A 17,532-nucleotide genomic window follows, 5' to 3' on the forward strand; every position below is an offset into this window, starting at 1 on the left:
TAGTTTTATTGATCTTTGCTATCGTTTCCTTCATTTCTTTTTCATTTATTTCTGATCTGATTTTTATGATTTCTTTCCTTCTGCTAACTTTGGGATGTTTTTGTTCTTCTTTCTCTAATTGCTTTAGGTGCCAGGTTAGGTTGTTTATTCGAGATGTTTCCTGTTTCTTAAGGTGGGATTATATTGCTATAAACTTCCCTCTTAGAACTGCTTTTGCTGCATCCCATAGGTTTTGGGTCGTCGTGTCTCCACTGTCATTTGTTTCTAGGTATTTTTTAATTTCCTCTTTGATTTCTTCAGTGATCACTTTGTTATTAAGTAGTGTATTGTTTAGCCTCCATGTGTTTGTATTTTTTACAGCTCTTTTCCTGTAATTGATGTCTAGTCTCATAGCATTGTGGTCGGAAAAGATACTTGATACAATTTCAATTTTCTTAAATTTACCAAGGCTTGATTTGTGACCCAAGATATGATCTATCCTGGAGAATGTTCCATGAGCACTTGAGAAAAATGTATTCTGTTGTTTTTGGATGGAATGTCCTATAAATATCAAGTAAGTCCATCTTGTTTAATGTATCATTTAAAGTTTGTGTTTCCTTATTTATTTTCATTTTGGAAGATCTGTCCATTGGTGAAAGTGGGGTGTTAAAGTCCCCTACTATGAGTGTGTTACTGTCGATTTCTCCTTTTTTTTTTTTTTTTTTGCGGTACGTGGGCCTCTCACTGTTGTGGCCTCTCCCGTTGCGGAGCACAGGCTCTGGACGTGCAGGCTCAGCGGCCATGGCTCACGGGCCCAGCCGCTCCGCGGCATGTGGGATCTTCCCAGACCGGGGCACGAACCCGCGTCCCCTGCATCGGCAGGCGGACTCTCAACCACTGCGCCACCAGGGAAGCCCTCGATTTCTCCTTTTATGGCTGTTAGTTAGTATTTGCCTTATGTATTGAGGTGCTCCTATGTTGGGTGCATAAATATTTACAATTGTTATATCTTCTTCTTGGATCGATCCCTTGATCATTATGTAGTGTCCTTCTTTGTCTCTTCTAGTAGTCTTTCTTTTAAAGTCTATTTTGTCTGATATGAGAATTGCTACTCCAGCTTTCTTTTGGTTTCCATTTGCATGGAATATCTTTTTCCATCCCGTACTTTCAGTCTGTATGTGTCTCTAGGTCTGAAGTGGGTCTCTTGTAGACAGCATATATATGGGTCTTGTTTTTGTATCCATTCAGCCAATCTGTATCTTTTGGTGGGATCATTTAGTCCATTTACATTTAAGGTAATTATCGATATGTATGTTCCTATTCCCATTTTCTTAATTGTTTTGGGTTCGTTATTGTAGGTCTTTTACTTCTGTTGTGTTTCTTGCCTAGAGAAGTTCCTTTAGCATTTGTTGTAAAGCTGGTTTGGTGGTGCTGAACTCTCTCAGCTTTTGCTTGTCTGTAAACGTTTTAATTTCTCCATCAAATCTGAATGAGATCCTTGCTGGGTAGAGTAATCTTGGTTGCAGGTTTTTCTCCTTCATCACTTTAATTATGTCCTGCCACTCCCTTCTGGCTTGTAGAGTTTCTGCTGAGAGATCAGCTGTTATCCTGATGGGGATTCCCTTGTGTGTTATTTGTTGTTTTTGCCTTGCTGCTTTTAATATGATTTCTTTGTGTTTAATTTTTGACAGTTTGATTAATATGTGTCTTGGCATATTTCTCCTTGGATTTATTCTGTATGGGACTGTCTGTGCCTCCTGGACTTGATTAACTATTTCCTTTCCCATATTAGGGAAGTTTTCAACTATAATCTCTTCAAATATTTTCTCAGTCCCTTTCTTTTTCTCTTCTTCTTCTGGAACCCCTATAATTCGAATGTTGGTGCATTTAAAGTTGTCCCAGAGGTCTCTGAGACTGTCCTCTGTTCTTTTCATTCTTTTTTCTTTATTTTGCTCTGCAGCAGTATTTCCACTATTTTATCTTCCACCTCACTTATCCTTTCTTCTGCCTCAGTTATTCTGCTATTGATCCCATCTAGAGTATTTTTTATTCATGTATTGTGTTTTTAATCGATGCTTGATTCATCTTTAGTTCTTCTAGGTCCTTGTTAACTGTTTCTTGCATTTTGTCTATTCTATTTCCAAGATTTTGGATCTGGGAAATAGAATCTTGGATCATCTTTACCATCATTATTCTGAATTCTTTTTCAGGTAGACTGCCTATTACCTCTTCATTTGTTAGATCTGGTGGGTTTTTATCTTGCTCCTTCTCCTGCTGTGTGTTTTTCTGTCTTCTCATTTTGCTTATGTTACTGTGTTTGGGGTCTCCTTTTTGCAGGCTGCAGGTTCGTAGTTCCCATTGTTTTTGGTGTCTGTCCCCAGTGGCTAAGGTTGGTTTAGTGGGTTGTGTAGGCTTCCTGGTGGAGGGGACTAGTGCCTGTGTTCTGGTGGATGAGGCTGGATCTTGTCTTTTTGGTGGGCAGGTCCACGTCTGGTGGTGTGTTTTGGGGTGTCTGCGGACTTTTTATGATTTTAGGCCACCTCTCTGCTAATGGGTGGCGTTGTGTTCCTGTCTTGCTAGTTGTTTGGCTTAGGGTGTCCAGCACTGTAGCTTGCTGGTCGTTGAGTGAAGCTGGGTGCTGGTGTTGAGATGGAGATCTCTGGAAGATTTTCGCCGTTTGATATTATGTGGAGCTGGGAGGTCTCTTGTGGACCAGTGTCCTGAAGTTGGCTCTCCCACCTCAGAGGCACAGCACTGACTCCGGGCTCCTCAATTTGGGATGATTTGTTGTCCATTCATGTATTCCACAGATGCAGGGTACATCAAGTTGATTGTGGAGCTTTAATCCGCTGCTTCTGAGGCTGCTGGGAGAGGTTTCCCTTTCTCTTCTTTGTTCTCACAGCTCCTGGGTCTCAGCTTTGGATTTGGCCCCGCCTCTGCGTGTAGGTCGCCGGAGGGCGTCTGTTCTTCGCTCAGACAGGACAGGGTTAAAGGAGCAGCCTCTTCGGGGACTCTGGCTCACTCAGGCCGGGCGGGAGGGAGGGGCACGGAGTGCGGGGCGAGCCTGCAGCGGCAGAGGTCGGCGTGACGTTGCACCAGCCCGAGGCGCGCCGTGCGTTCTCCCAGGGAAGCCGCCCCTGGATCCCGGGACCCCGGCAGTGGCGGGCTGCACAGGCTCCCGGAAGGGCGGTGTGGGCAGTGACCTGCGCTCGCACACAGGCTTCTTGGCGGCGGCAGCAGCAGCCCCAGCGTCCCACGCCCGTCACTGGGCTCCGCGCTTTCAGTCGCGACTCGCGCCCGTCTGTGGAGCCCCTTTAAGCAGCGCTCTTAATCCCCTCTCCTCGCGCACCAGGAAACCAAGAGGGAAGAAAAAGTCTCTTGCCTCTTCGGCAGCTCCAGAGTTTTCCCGGACTCCCTCCCGGCTAGCTGTGGCACATTAGCCCCCTTCAGGCTGAGTTCTCGCCGCCAGCCCCAGTCCTCTCCCTGCGCTCTGACCGAAGCCCGAGCCTCAGCTTCCAGCGCTGCACGCCCCGGCCGGCGGGCGAGCAGACAAGCCTCTCGGGCTGGTGAGTGCCGCTCGGCACCAATCCTCTGTGTGGGGATCTCTCCGCTTTGCCCTACCCAGGTATGTGGGGTGTTTCTTGCCTTTTGGGAGGTCTGGGGTCTTCTGCCAGCGTTCAGTAGGTGTTCTGTAGGAGTTGTTCCACGTGTAGCTGTATTTCTGGTGTATCCGTGGGGAGGAAGGTGATCTCCGCGTCTTACTCTTCCGCCATCTTACCCAGAAGTGATGATATTTTTATATTTTTAAAATTTCTTCTTGACAGTCTGATACATTGATCATTCCTTATGTGGATCCAGTGCCTCGTTCCCTCACCACCACTCATTAAGTACAAGCTGTGCACTCTGCTGGGAGCAAGAGGTGGAAGGGATCAGGGCATGCCCTGCCCATGAGGAGTGGGCAGTGTGGGGTGAGGGGTGGGAGAGCCAGGTTTGGGCTCTCCCACTGGGCTCTGTGACCTTGGGAAAAAAGAATCTCAGTGTCTCTGAATCTGTTTTCCTTACCTCTAGTCAAAGAATAATAATCCCTTCCTACCTCATAGGGTTTAAATAAAAAAAACCCTCATGACTTGGTTGTGAAAATAAAGTAAGAGAATATATGTGGAAAATGCTTTAATATTCACAGTGTGCTTTTAAAATGCTCAGTGGCATTGTGAGTCTCTTACAGGTAAAGATATAAAAGTCAGTGCTGAATTGTGTTAGAAGGGGTGGAAGTGGATTCCAGCTTAGATGGCTCATGGGCTCTAGCAGCCCCGGTGATCATTGTGGCTCTGTGTCCACTCTGTATATGATGTAGAAAAGGACGGGAGGAACTTCAATGAAAGATGAACTCCCATCATGTTTGTTGCTCCTTTCCTTCCCCTAAGACACGCAGGAAAAACTAAAACTTTAGCCTGGCCTCACTCAGTTAGCCTGGCCTCACTCAATTTGTAAAGAGAAAATCCCACACCAAACAACCTTCAATGGTAGGCCTTTCATGCTTAAAAACTGAATTTTCAGTTTAAAGAATAAATTGAGTGTCAGTCTCTACTATCAGGTTAAGGTTTATTTTTAAAGTTTTGGCATTTACGTATAAAACAGGTACTTTATTCTTTCAGGATGAAGACAAATTTTTTCTCTTGTTCAAGTTCAAATCTCATTTCCCTAAAATACTATTTTACAATTATGACATTAAGTATGGGATTATATGTTCTTAAATATATAAAGAACTCTAAAATCAATAATACTAAGACTCTCTGATACAAAATTGGATGTAAGACATGAACAAATCGTTCTCTAAAGAAATAGAAATGATCGAAAATAAATGAGTCAAAGTCCAGCTTTGTTAATAGCCAAAGAACAAAGATTAAAACTTGTTATAACTTTTTCCTGTAAAATCAGTAATCTGTTTAATGTTAATATTCAGTTCTGACAAGCCTGTTCTATGGCTACTGCTCGTGCGCTGCTGGCAAAAGCATGAGGTGACATAACCCTTCTGGAAATTAGTGTATCACCAGGCACCAAGAGTCGCTAAAAAGTCCACCTAGACCCTTTGCTATGTGTATTGGGTCTAATTAGGTAATCTAAGAGAAATGTCAGAGGCTCAGACAGCGATTTAGAGATAAAGGTGTTTATTTCAACCCTTACAAGAATTTCAAGATAGAAAACAATAGCTGTAGGGAAATAGTTAAATTGTGAGTCACCCATCTCATGGAATATTTTTAAATAGCCAGTAAAAATCATGTTCTTAAGGAATATTCAATGACAAAGGGCAAGTTTTTCAAAGTTAGGAAATGTGAAGTGAACAAAAAACAGAAAACTAAATATGAGATTAATTAAGATTTAAATTATTTATAAAGTGTGTCTATATATATACATACTTTCTATATGCCTGATAAGAGACCAGCAGGAAATATACAGAAATGTTACCAATGTTAGCTGGGTGGTAAGCTCCTCAGTGATTTTTTTAATATATATATGCTTTACCCTTTTCTTCTTATAATGGCACGTATTACTTCCCAAGTTGGGAGGGAAGGTGGATGTTGATATTAAAGCAATCTCTGTTTTTCCAGTCCCCAGCCCCCATCATACTCAACTCCCCATCTCTTAATACCACTTAGAGCTGAGCTGCTAGGCATCTTCCAGGCATAGGCCTTTTAAAAGGCCCTTCTCCGTATGCTTCTTGTCTTCTTAAGGTAATCCGGGCCATCTGTGACTCCGAAAGGACATGTTTCCCTCCTGGTTATTAAGAAATTCAAGAAGAGGTCATTGATATGGGAGTGAAGGGGGAGGGTCCTGCCCACTTGCCCAGGGCACACCTCAGCCTGCCCTCTGACTCTGCTCTCAAATCCATCCCCAGGGCCTGCCCAGCCAGACCCTGTCCCAGGTTCAAGTGGAAGGGCACAGAAACCCACCAGGAATGACCTCACCATGACTGATCTGGCAAAACAGAGGCTGTTTCATACCTGCTGGCATGAACTTTCCAGCTCTGCCTGCTGACAGGTTTTCTGGTGGTAGAAAAGGAACCTTTAAAAATAATTTAAAATAGAAGTCTCATTCAGTTTTGCTGCTTTATGATGTTTTTTTATGATTTCTAGAGAGCCCCTGGGCATCTTTATACTTAATACATATGGATGAGGATAACTGTGATTTATAGAGTCCTTTCCATGTGTCACCCTCAGTGCTAAAGGCTTTTCAGACTCTATCTCCTTGATCTTCAGAGGAGTCCTATGAGATAGGTATGACTCTTCTGTTAGATGGAAAGCAAGTGCTCAGGTCACAGGCACAGATTTGAACTCAGCTCTGTGGAGTTCCAGATCCCACCCTCTTAAGGAAACCTCACATTTTTTTTCCACCGAGTTTGTCAGGACTTCACTGCTTGGAGGGTCATTGACACATGGAAGCCTTTTGTATGTCTGTCCTTATGGATCTTTCTTTGTCTTAGGCTCTCCTATCTCTGTTCTGGTCTTGTTTCATCACAGCATTTTGCTTTAATACCACGTCATTTTTTTATAGAGTGGAAATAAGGTGTCGATCACGACCACCCCATTTGAGAACACATCAATCAAGACGGGGCCAGCCAGGAGAAACAGCTATAAGAGCCGGATGGTAAGGCGGAGCAAGAAATCCAAGAAGAAGGAAACTCTGGAAAGGTGAGTTAGAGCCATCCTCTTCATGGGTTTGGTGTATTCCCACACTGAGGGACATTTACTCCTTGCTTAATTTAAATGCTTGCATATGAGAAGGATCCATTTCTCTGTGAGAAATGTTGCCCCGTGGTTCACATGTATTTATACATTAGAGTTTATATTCCTTCGTAACAGCATTCTTTTTCATAGTGAAAAGACTTAGATAGTTACACTGTAGAAGAATTTATATTGCTTCTTCTCATGTGTGAGAACCATGAAAAGCCCTTTGCCTTTTCTTAAGCCTCTAGACTTCATTTCAGTTGAGTTGGATTTGAGGAACTGAAACTTCAGGCAGTTTTTAGCATTATATCTGTATTTAATAACGTCCTTTACATTATCTAAAAACAAACAGTTGCTTTTTTTTTTTTTTTTTGCGGTACACGGGCCTCTCACTGTTGCAGCCTCTCCCGTTGCGGAGCACAGGCTCCGGACGCGCAGGCTCAGCGGCCATGGCTCACAGGCCCAGCCGCTCTGCGGCACGTGGGATATCTCCGGACCGGGGCACGAACCCGTGTCCCCTGCATCGGCAGGCAGACTCTCAACCACTGCGCCACCAGGGAAGCTCCAGTTGCTATTTTTTAATGCCAGATATTTGAAGATAACTAGATCTTTAAAGCATCCAAATAAGCTAGAAATAAAAAGGCTTTGTTTTACTGACTGAAAGCCTAACTTGGCTACACGTTTGCACTGTGAGAGGCACCGTGAGTATCATTTTGTGCCTCGTGCAGGCACTGGCAAGGTGTGTGTGTATGTGTGTGTGTTTCTGGTGAGGATATCTCTTGCCAGGCAGTTGTCTAGATGTGCTCCCTGCACGATGCCACAGCAGCCCTACTTTGCCCACTTGGATTTGGTGTGTTGGATAACATTATGAGGGTTTTTGATGATAGAAAAGAAAAATAAACAAATGAAAAAGGAATGATTATTGACTCCAGGAAAGATAGAGTTATACAAGGAAGGAAAATGAATTATGGCCAAGCTGTTAACAGTATTTATCATGTAAAATAAAGAAAACACCAGCCTTTTGTTTCTAACCAAAAAAATTTAGCTCTACTAGGAGGAATAGAAACAGGGAAGTGTTTTCAGTTAGAAGGTGGAAGTGGTTGTATACGAGCTTAATTCTCATTTTTTGTGGTAGGAAATCAACAGATAATTTCTGAAATCGAAAAACTAAAAAAACAGCATAAGCACATTTCATAGCAATATGCAGACAAATAGGAGAAGAAACAGCTAAAAGACTAGAAAGTGGTTTCTCTGGGGATTGGGAAAAAGGCAGAGCAGGAAGTTGCGCTTTTTCATTACAAACTATTTCACTTTTTAACCCAAGTACATGTATTACTGTGATTAAAATTATACACACACACACACACACACACACACACACATATACACATTTTGAGATTCTCCTTTTTTTTTTAATGTGAGCTTTATATTTTAATTGTGGTTTAGGTCATATAGAACACACTTGCTTCAGTGGGTAGCAGAGTGTAAACTACCTGGGATGAAGGAACTCTGTACAGCCACCTGCACTTCGAAGCCACCTGAAGCTGTGCTTTTAGCTTTCAGATGTGCTCGTTGGACACTAACTACACATTTGCTTGTGCTGCAGCATAGTGTCTCCTGCCCTGCTGATATGATAAGCTTCATTTCACCTTGCTCGGTTTTTCTATGTAAATGTCCAGCATGCACAGTCATTAGGAATATTCAAGAGCTCACAATGGAATAAGCACAGCAAACAGCCCCTCAGAGATAAAGCCTCTCCCCAGTGTATCACCATCAAAGAATTCTATATCCAAGATGATGACTTTTCTTCCAGGGATTTACTTTGTATTACCTCTTAATTAATTAACTTATGTCAGTGTGTTTGGGGCTGTGTACTCAGAAGCTTTCAGGCAAAAAACCATGTCCTCAAAAACCTGACCTATAAATAAATGAATGTATATTTATTATATATTTTTCCTATTTTCACAGCTCTTCTTAAAGTGCTTGAAATTAAGAGAAGAGAGCTTCCATTGTGTAGTATCAAAACCTCTTCCTTTCTAAGTCATAAAAAAGTTTTGAATATAAAAGTGGGATCCTTCTCTTTAAAAGGATCTGCCACCATCCCATCACCGTCTCTGGCACAGAGGCGTGTACTGAATGCACTGGTGCTATGGGGAGGAGGAGTGGTTTTGAATGTAGAATCTGATCTGTTTTCTCCTGTTTTCACTCTAGGAGAAGATCCCTTTTCAAAAAACTAGCCAAGCAGCCTTCTCCTTTACTTCACACCAGCCGAAGTTTCTCCTGCTTGAACAGATCCCTGTCATCAGGGGAGAGCCTCCCGGGGTCCCCCACTCACAGCTTGTCTCCCCGATCCCCTACTCCCAGTTACCGCTCCACCCCTGACTTCCCATCCGGTGAGTGAGTCTCCTTGCCTCTCAAGAGATGAGGGGTCACCATCTGAGATCCTGGAAGAGAGGCTTATTCCTGCTTAAGGAAAGAAGGTTGAGGATGTAATGGACAGAGAACAGGATTTATAGGAAGGTCAGAAGATACAGCTGTTTGGTCCATTAAAAAAGACAGGAAGTACTGGGTTAACCCATGGTGTGGGGAGGTTTATCTGAGAAGCATTTATTCACTAGACTTAGATACTGAGACAGTTTGCTGACCTTTACCTGACCTTATCTAAAACAGCTAGGTCTGGAAGCATGGAAAGAAAAGGGAAAGTGGCCGTTGCTCACAGCATCCTGTTTTCCACCCACAGGTACTAACTCCTCCCAGAGCAGCTCCCCAAGCTCTAGTGCCCCCAACTCCCCAGCGGGATCAGGACACATCCGGCCCAGCACTCTCCACGGCCTGGCCCCCAAACTCAGTGGGCAGCGATACCGGTCAGGAAGACGTAAGTCAGCAGGCAGCATCCCGCTCTCCCCACTGGCCCGGACGCCTTCTCCAACTCCACAGCCCACCTCCCCTCAGCGGTCACCGTCCCCTCTGTTAGGACATTCACTTGGCAACTCCAAGATCTCTCAAGCCTTTCCCAGCAAAATGCACTCCCCCCCGACCATCGTCAGACACATCGTGAGGCCCAAGAGCGCAGAGCCCCCGCGGTCCCCGCTGCTCAAGCGCGTGCAGTCGGAGGAGAAGCTCTCTCCCTCCTACAGCAGTGACAAGAAGCACCTGTGTTCCCGCAAGCACAGCCTGGAGGTCACCCAGGAGGAGGTGCCACGGGAGCAGTCCCAGCGGGAGGTGACCTTGCAGAGCCTGGAGGAGAACGTGTGCGACGCGCCTGCCCTCAGCCGGGCCAGGCCCGTGGAGCAAGGCTGCCTGAAACGCCCTGTGTCCCGGAAAGTGGGCCGACAGGAGTCTGTGGATGAGCTGGACCGAGAGAAGCTGAAGGCCAAGGTGGTGGTGAAGAAACCCGACGGGCTCCCAGAGAAACAGGAATCCCGCCAGAAACCCCATGGACTTGGCAATGATGTGGAAAACCTCTCTGCTTTTAGGCTAGAAGAAAGAGAGAAGAAAATCTATCCCAAGGCTTCGGAAAGGTCAAATCATTTTGAAAACAAAGCAGCCGCGCAGGAGGCCCAGGCCCCGGGCAGCCTGCTGAAAGATGCTCTCCACAACCAGGCCAGTGTGCGGGCCAGCGAGACTGTCACCTCGGAGGGGGCGGCGGCTCCCGGGGACCACAGCCAGGGCCCCGGTGACCTCAAACGAGCCTCGGCTCACAGCACCCTCCAAGACGGTCTCTGTCATGCCACCCACAGGCCCATCTCCGGGAAGGGTGAGTACACGGAGAAGGCCCCGCAGGCCAAGGAGGGTCCCCGGTGTGAGAAGTTAGACAGCAAGCTGGCCAACATCGATTACCTCCGAAAGAAGATGTCCCTTGAAGACAAAGATGATGGCCCCTGCCCTGTGCTCAAGCCCAAGATGACACCTGGTGCCCAGGAGTGCCTGCCGGGGAACGCGGGCCGACCGGCCGGGGGTCAGCAGGAGGCCCAGCCGGCCTCCGAGAGCCGCACGCCATTCATCAGCAGCCACGTGGCTCAGCTCAGCACCGTCTCCTTTGTCCCTCTCAAGGCCCTTTCTGGCCGGGTGGACAGCGGAGCGGAGAAGCCGGGCTTGGCTGCTCCGGAGTCACCTGTCCGGAAAAGCCCCTCCGAGTATAAGCTGGAAGGGCGGTCTGTGTCATGCCTGAAGCCCATTGAGGGCACTTTGGACATTGCTCTTCTGTCTGGACCACAGGCCTCCAAGACGGAGCTGCCTTCACCAGAGCCTGCCCAGAGCCCCAGCCCAGGCAGTGACGTAGGGCCCCCTGTGCCACAGGCTCCCGCCGGCAGCGTGGGGAGGAAGTGTGAAACTGCAGGTCAGAGGGAGTCCTCCCCTGCCACCTTCAAGGTGAACAAATCCTACCTGCTCGAGCCTCGGTTCCCACCACCCAGCCGGGGTCTGCAGGGCTCACCGGCAGCACCCCTGCCTGACCCAGAGCTGAAGTTGGACAGGAAGGTTTCCCACGCAGCCAGGACCCCGGCGACCATCGTGGAAAGCCATCCCCAGCGGGGAGAGGGCAGCCCCAGCCAGCACCAAGACCACAGCCCCGATGTTAAGCTCCTTCCCCTCCTGGGGCAGAACCTCCAAGGTGCTGACCCGTCTAGATTGCGCAGCCCGCTCCCACCTGAAGGTGCCTCCTTGAGGGAGAAGCCGAGCGGGAGGGAGTCGTCCGAAAGGGGCCCTTCCACAGCCAGAAGTGAGCAGTTGGCTTTGAGGGCCGACATCCGCAGAGACCCCTCCAAGGAGCTGTATCCACTAGAAGCTGCTAAAACCAGTGACAACTCCAAAACCCTCCCCGCTGTGGGGAGGACCCGCCCAGATGTCTCCACCCAGACCCAGGCCTTGGAGAAAGCATATGGGCCTTGTGGGAAAGCAAACCCCAAAGACAGCCGAGATGAGGTGAGGCCACTGGCCAGAGAAGACCCCTCTTTGCACTCTGCAGCGGCTCCTTGTGAGAGGGAGCTGGGCAAGGGAAGGAGTGACCCGGAATCTAAGCTGGCATCCGCTCCTGCCAGGTGGTCTCTGGAGCCACCCGGGACAGGGAGTGAGAAGAGTGCAAAGCTCTCCGGTTTCCGATCTGTGCAGAAAGATGGTCCCAAGGAACCAGAAAGGAAAGAACAGCCCCTGCAGAAGCATCATCTCACCAGTAGCTCTCAGCCCCTACCTACCACCAAAGAGCTCCCTGGCCTGGCCGCTCAGCAGCATTACATTCAACAAAGCTACCCTGCTGGCTCTCTGTCTGGGAGCAAGCCCTGCGCTACAGGCTCAAGCCTGGGCCTCCAGGGCCCTCCCAAGCCCGCTGCTGTGCTCTGTGAAAGCAGCAGCCACAAGCCCAGGTCTGGCCCCGACACAGACCCTCCAAAGTCTATGCACCCAGACCGGCCCCCCTCCTCCCAGAAGCTGAGCGTTGAGGCTGCAGTGGGCCAAGAGCCTGGTGCTCAGCCCCCCGGCAAAGAGGGGAAGGGCAGCGGTAAGGGCGTGTCAGAGGCGTTCCCTGCCCTCCTAGGTCCCCAGAACACAGCCCGCGATGGGACTGGCCAGGGAGCAAGTGGGCCCTCAGTCCCCCTACACATGGAATGGGGTCCTCTAGACACCAAGCTGAGACCCACCAGCAGTGGGCCTCCCTCAGAGGCACTGGAGAAGCCCGCACATCCACCACGGCAAGGACCCCCAGGGGCCAGTGAGTCGGTGGACCAGAAACTTCCCACTGTTGGGGAAAGGCAAAACCTATCTCCAAAGGCCCCCAAACCATCCACTGTGAAAGATTATCCCCCTCTGTGCAAACAGACAGACAGGAGCCTGAGTCCGCTGGCTGCCAGCGCTGACGCCGGGAAGTCTGAAGGCAAGAAATGCACCGAAGCACTTTACTCCCCTGTGGACAGCGGGAAGCCGGGGGCCAGCCTTTCCCCGGCACAAGGTGAGGCTGGGCCCAAGGGCACGGAGAGGCTGGCAGCAGCCGCCGGGAAGGGCTGGCCGGAGGCCAAGGGGAAAGGGCCCAGTTCCCAGAAGCCACTGACGGAGGCGGGCAAGCCCAGCGGCATGAAACGGTCGCCCTCGGCCACGGCGCAGAGCTCTTTCCGCTGCGCTGCCCTCCCCGAGAAGTCTCTGAGCTACTCCTCTGGCTTTCCCGAGGCCAGATCAGTAGTTCCAGAGACTTCTACCACCTGCAGCGACACCTTCTCTGTCAAGGCCGGCAGGGCCACGGCTGAGCCCCCAGCCTCCAGCAGCAGGGACCATCGGAAGCCCCTGCCTGGGGGGGATGGCAGAACCCAGATGACAAAGAGCGACTCCTTGCCGTCCTTCCGCAGCTCAGCCATCACTCTGGAGTCCTATCACCCCAACCCAGGCGTGGGGGAGAGCGCCAGCCACCGGGACAGGGCCCTCTCAGGAGCAGCCACCGCGGCAGAAACCAAAGGGAAAGAGCCGGCCCCCGTCCAGCCAGCTCAGACTAGGAAGCAGAGTGTGGGCAGAGAGGTGACCAAGCCGTTCCCCGCTCCAAGCACGGAGCGCCCCATCGCCCTTCCTTCTGAGAAGGACTCCGGGGTGCGACAGAGGCGGGGGAAAGAGAGTTTGCGCGGCAGCCCACACAAAAAGGCCTTGTGATGGGGCAGGCCCCCGGCGGGACTGGGGGACCCAGCCTGCATGTGTAACTGCATCTTGACTACCTTGGAAACCAGCACTGTGGGAACCCCCCCAGGCAGAGCCTGGAGCCTCACCGAAGAAGGGGGAGAGAAGAAACAGGAAAAGGAGGGACCTTCTTCCAAATGCCTTCCCGATTGGAACCGGTAAACTGTTACCAGATAGTGTTTGTACAAAAAAATAAAAATAAAAAAACAAAAAATCTTTTTGGTTGAGGTTGACGGTTGTTGAGGAAAACGATTTTCTCTGTAAATACCTAGCAATGTGTTTGATTTGGGGGATATAGAGTCGATACTTTGCTGCTGATGGCGTCATTTACTACAACTTTTTTTTTTAATAAGATTTTTGCTCTACCATTGATCATAATGCAGTAATGAAGCAAAAGGGTTAAACCTGGGTATATGTAAAAGTATAGATACACCCATATTCGTGTATGTACACATCCACCCACGTGTTTTGGTCTGTGGTTGAAAAGAACATTTCAAGGCTACATTTTTCTACATTAAAACATTCTAAGTCGAGTTGAAGGTGAAAGAAAGCCCAAAATACACTAGATTGTAAGCTTTCATGGGTATTTTTAACGAGTGATTTTGATAGTACTGTATCTGGCTACCTATACTTCCAGATCTAAAGAACTACTCGAATCGCTGCATTTGGAATCCTCCTCCATCAGAAATGGCCACAACAGATGGAGCTAGCCATTTTCATTTCACGGTCATCCTAATAGCCATTTTGATCCTGGGCCCAGCTGTCTGAAAGGCCAGTTGTCCTTGTCTGTGGGTGTGTATGTCAGCTCCTCATCATAGGAAGAGCGGGGGCTATAAACACATGTCGACTTATTTCTGTTCTTTGCTTTCCCTTTCTGTTCTCTCGCTTTTCCTTTTCATGCTCTTAAACTCAGGCCTTTATGCTATGAGTCACTAGTCTAAGAAGCACACATTTTATAGTAGTAGTTCTGCACCAGCTCTGCTGTTGAACATAAAGGAAAGTTGCTGGCCGCACACAAATCTGCTAGTACTTAGGTTGAGTAATAAGCATCAGGCATTGGAAGAGGTTTTAAATTTGCTTTTTTGAGGAAAAGTCGGGGGACCGGGTGGGGTTGTGGATTTTGGCATCATAGCATATATTTTAAGGAATAATCAGGACATCAGATACATTTTAATACATAGCTGGGGCCTTATGTTGTAGATGAAGCTTGCTGTTTTTAGCAAGTTCCTGGGTTTCACATTCATTTCTGATGCATCAAGTAGCTCCATACATTTCATAACATGATCTCTTTATTTGTATGCAAAAAAAAATACTGTATTAATAAAGAGCAGCATTTTTGTAACAAAAAGACTTGTTGGAGCTATTTGGTGCTTGAATGTGACTGTCCTTTTTACTTTTGCTAAGCCTTATTTAAATTTTGTATACCATGGAATATGTAGAATTTGTCCGATCATTTTAGTGCTGCGGGGATCTTTTTGTTTGTTTTTTGTTGCAGTTTTCCTTCCTGGTGGATTGTTTTCTATTGTAAGACAGCACTTGCTGACATAAGTACTAAGGCACTAAGAGAAAATACACACAGATAAGTATTTATAAGATGCTTGGGATCCGTAGCAGGATTTTTTGTTTTGTAAGAGAAAAAAAAAAAATTACCAAGAAGAAATACTAATCCAGCACCCAACCCCCCTCGGGGATGTCTTAGTATCTTCAGGCTATAAAATTGTTCACCTAAGCACAGCTTCATCTTACAGCCCTGTGGATTATAAATCATTCAGTGAGGCTGTAAACTCCGCTCCAAAAACAAAGGCGTAACTTAAACTGCTTGGTTGTCCTTCATTGTAAAATGAGTTGACAATGGCAAAAAAAAAAAAAGAAAAAAGTCTCCTCCTTGCTCTGAATTATTTTCCCATGAGGTTTTAGCCATTCCCCATCACTATGTTGTGAATTGTAGAAGAAACAAATATGTTGAAAGATCTTGAATGGTCTCAACATTTATAATTCATACGTGCACTTGGTGGTTGTCATAACCTGATCCTTCTGCACCCAGACATCTAGACAGGCCTATCGGGGAGGTAGTTTATGGTTTACAGCCTTTGCTTTTTAACTGTCCACTTTCCTTTAAAGCACAACTAGCTGCTTGTTTACAAATGATATTTTTTAATGTATATTTTGTATAGTGTATTATCATTTTTGCCAAATATGTTTTTGCATTTTGGATGGCTACAGAGTACCTAAGGTTACATTCATGTAATACCTGTTTGTTGTTGTAAACCTCTTCTCAGCTGGTAGAAATTCTCCTGTGTTCTATTTGGTCGGTCTCCTGTGATTGTAAGATGTGCTCCTCGGTAGTATTCCCAGCTGTAGATTTACCAGCTTAAAGTTTGTTAGGATCTGTGCAATAAAGTGTTTGCGGTCTTATTTTCTCTAAGGAATTCCCTATGGATGTCATAATTGTTGTATATTGAACAAATATTTATACTTATGCAGTTGCATAACATTGAAATAAAAATTTAGCATGAAAAGATAATGACTATTAAGTTTTTTCCCATATACCCACATACATAGCATCTCTAAAACATTACTGAATGTAACTCTCTCTTATGGAAAGGATGGTTGTCTGCAGATTCCTTTTGGTGAGGGGAATGGTTTGCTAATTTTTTAATTGTCTGCCTACTATATGTGCACCCTTAGTACTGGGCAAGATGCTTTTTATCTGCCATCTTATTTGAGCCCCAACACAATCCTCAAACCAGATGGTGGTGACATCCCCATTTTACTGATGAGCAAATAGGCCCAGACAGGCTATGTGACTTACTTAACATATACCCTGTAAAGAGAGCTTAGATTAGAGCGTGGATTTTTCTGGTTCTAAAGCTCTTGACCTTTCTAAACATTACCAGGTATCATGCAATTGAATTCAAGACCCAGGGCCCTCTGTGAATGATCTAAGCCATCTCATTTTCTAAGCTTACATGCAAAAAAATCATATGGTGCAAAATTACAAAGCCAAGCAAGCTAATCGTTCTCTGTAATAGGACCCCTTTATTAGTCCTAATTAATTACTAATTAGTCAGTAGGCAATTTCCCTTCTAGATTTTTGATTCACAACACAAATATTACATGAAAAAGTGTAGCTCTGTTAACTGCGGAAATTTGCTTACTTCAGTACAGGCCAGACATTAAGGAATTCAGTGATAGGGCAGTTCACTCAATTTAATTTCCTTCCTGCCAGTATGTTTTTAACACTTTCCGCAAAGTCATCATTTTGTGTTATTCCTCTTTCTTCCTACCTCCTACCCCAGTTAGTATTGTATGCGTCTCATATATCTAGGAAAGCTGGAAATGACCACAGCTTTGTTGAACCTTGGTTTTATTACTTTCTGTATACTAAACGTCAGTCACTTGGCCCAGGTTCAGGGCCTGAGGTGTGTGGCAGTTCAGACACCTCAGACCCTGTACTGGAAGCATTAGCACCATTCGTCATAAAAAACATGCAGCAGCATCGCCTGGATTCCTGGGAATCCAAAAGACAAGGTCACCGTCTCTTATCACAGGCTGCCAGTGGGACTGTCCAGCCCAAAACTTGGATGCAGGCAATAAAAGAGAATCTTCTACCGAGACGGACTGAACATCGAGTCTCTTCAGATGTGGGGAAAAGGAAGATCTGTTGCATATGGCTACTAGGAATTGCTCCACACAGCTTTACAGAAAGTCTCTTAATATTGTAAAGCTGACAGACTCTAACAAAGTCATCTGATGTTTCACTGAAGTACTGCCCGGAGAGGGCTGTCAGAACCTGGAGGTGAAGGATGAAGCTATTTACAAGGCCTAAAGCAAGCATGTTGCAGCTACTGAGCCTTCGTATGTCAGCTGGCGTCTCCATATCCTCCAGCCCTAACCTGTCTAAATAAAAATCTTTTGCCTGAAAGTTCTGTCCCTTTGGCGTACATATGCTGTGTGAAACAGTACTGGGCTGATGTGACTTTCCTCGGCTGGAGGCAGTCCTTTGTAGAGATCCTCGGCTGGAGGCAGTCCTTTGTAGAGACAGAGGGTATTTCCTGTGGAAGGCCTCCCACGCCCACCAGTTCAGTGCTACCCAGTAATGCAAGTCCTAGCTCCTCAGCCTATTGCCCCTTTCAAGTGGAGATCCTTAGAACAACTATGGCCCCCTCTGTCCTCA

The 17,532-nt window shown here is 46.8% G+C and overlaps 1 protein-coding gene across 8 annotated transcripts in view; it reads left to right on the top strand.

The window, feature by feature from the left end:
- The window catches only part of MAST4 (microtubule associated serine/threonine kinase family member 4), a gene marked incomplete at its 5' end in the record, with an annotated part of 581,401 nt that extends 565,522 nt beyond the window's left edge, over positions 1 to 15,879 (top strand). For all 8 annotated transcript variants that reach the window (XM_081231058.1, XM_081231059.1, XM_081231061.1 and 5 more), the window contains 3 exons: positions 6,532 to 6,668; positions 8,916 to 9,097; positions 9,445 to 15,879. In XM_081231058.1, the coding sequence (XP_081087184.1) occupies positions 6,532 to 6,668; positions 8,916 to 9,097; positions 9,445 to 13,331 (4,206 nt within the window). In that variant the 3' untranslated portion in view covers positions 13,332 to 15,879. The remainder of the gene's footprint in view (positions 1 to 6,531; positions 6,669 to 8,915; positions 9,098 to 9,444) is intronic.
- Between the last annotated feature and the right edge of the window lie 1,653 nt (positions 15,880 to 17,532).

The sequence above is a fragment of the Mesoplodon bidens genome (genome assembly GCF_964165515.1).
Source record: "Mesoplodon bidens genome assembly, chromosome: 4".
NCBI lineage: Eukaryota > Metazoa > Chordata > Mammalia > Artiodactyla > Ziphiidae > Mesoplodon > Mesoplodon bidens.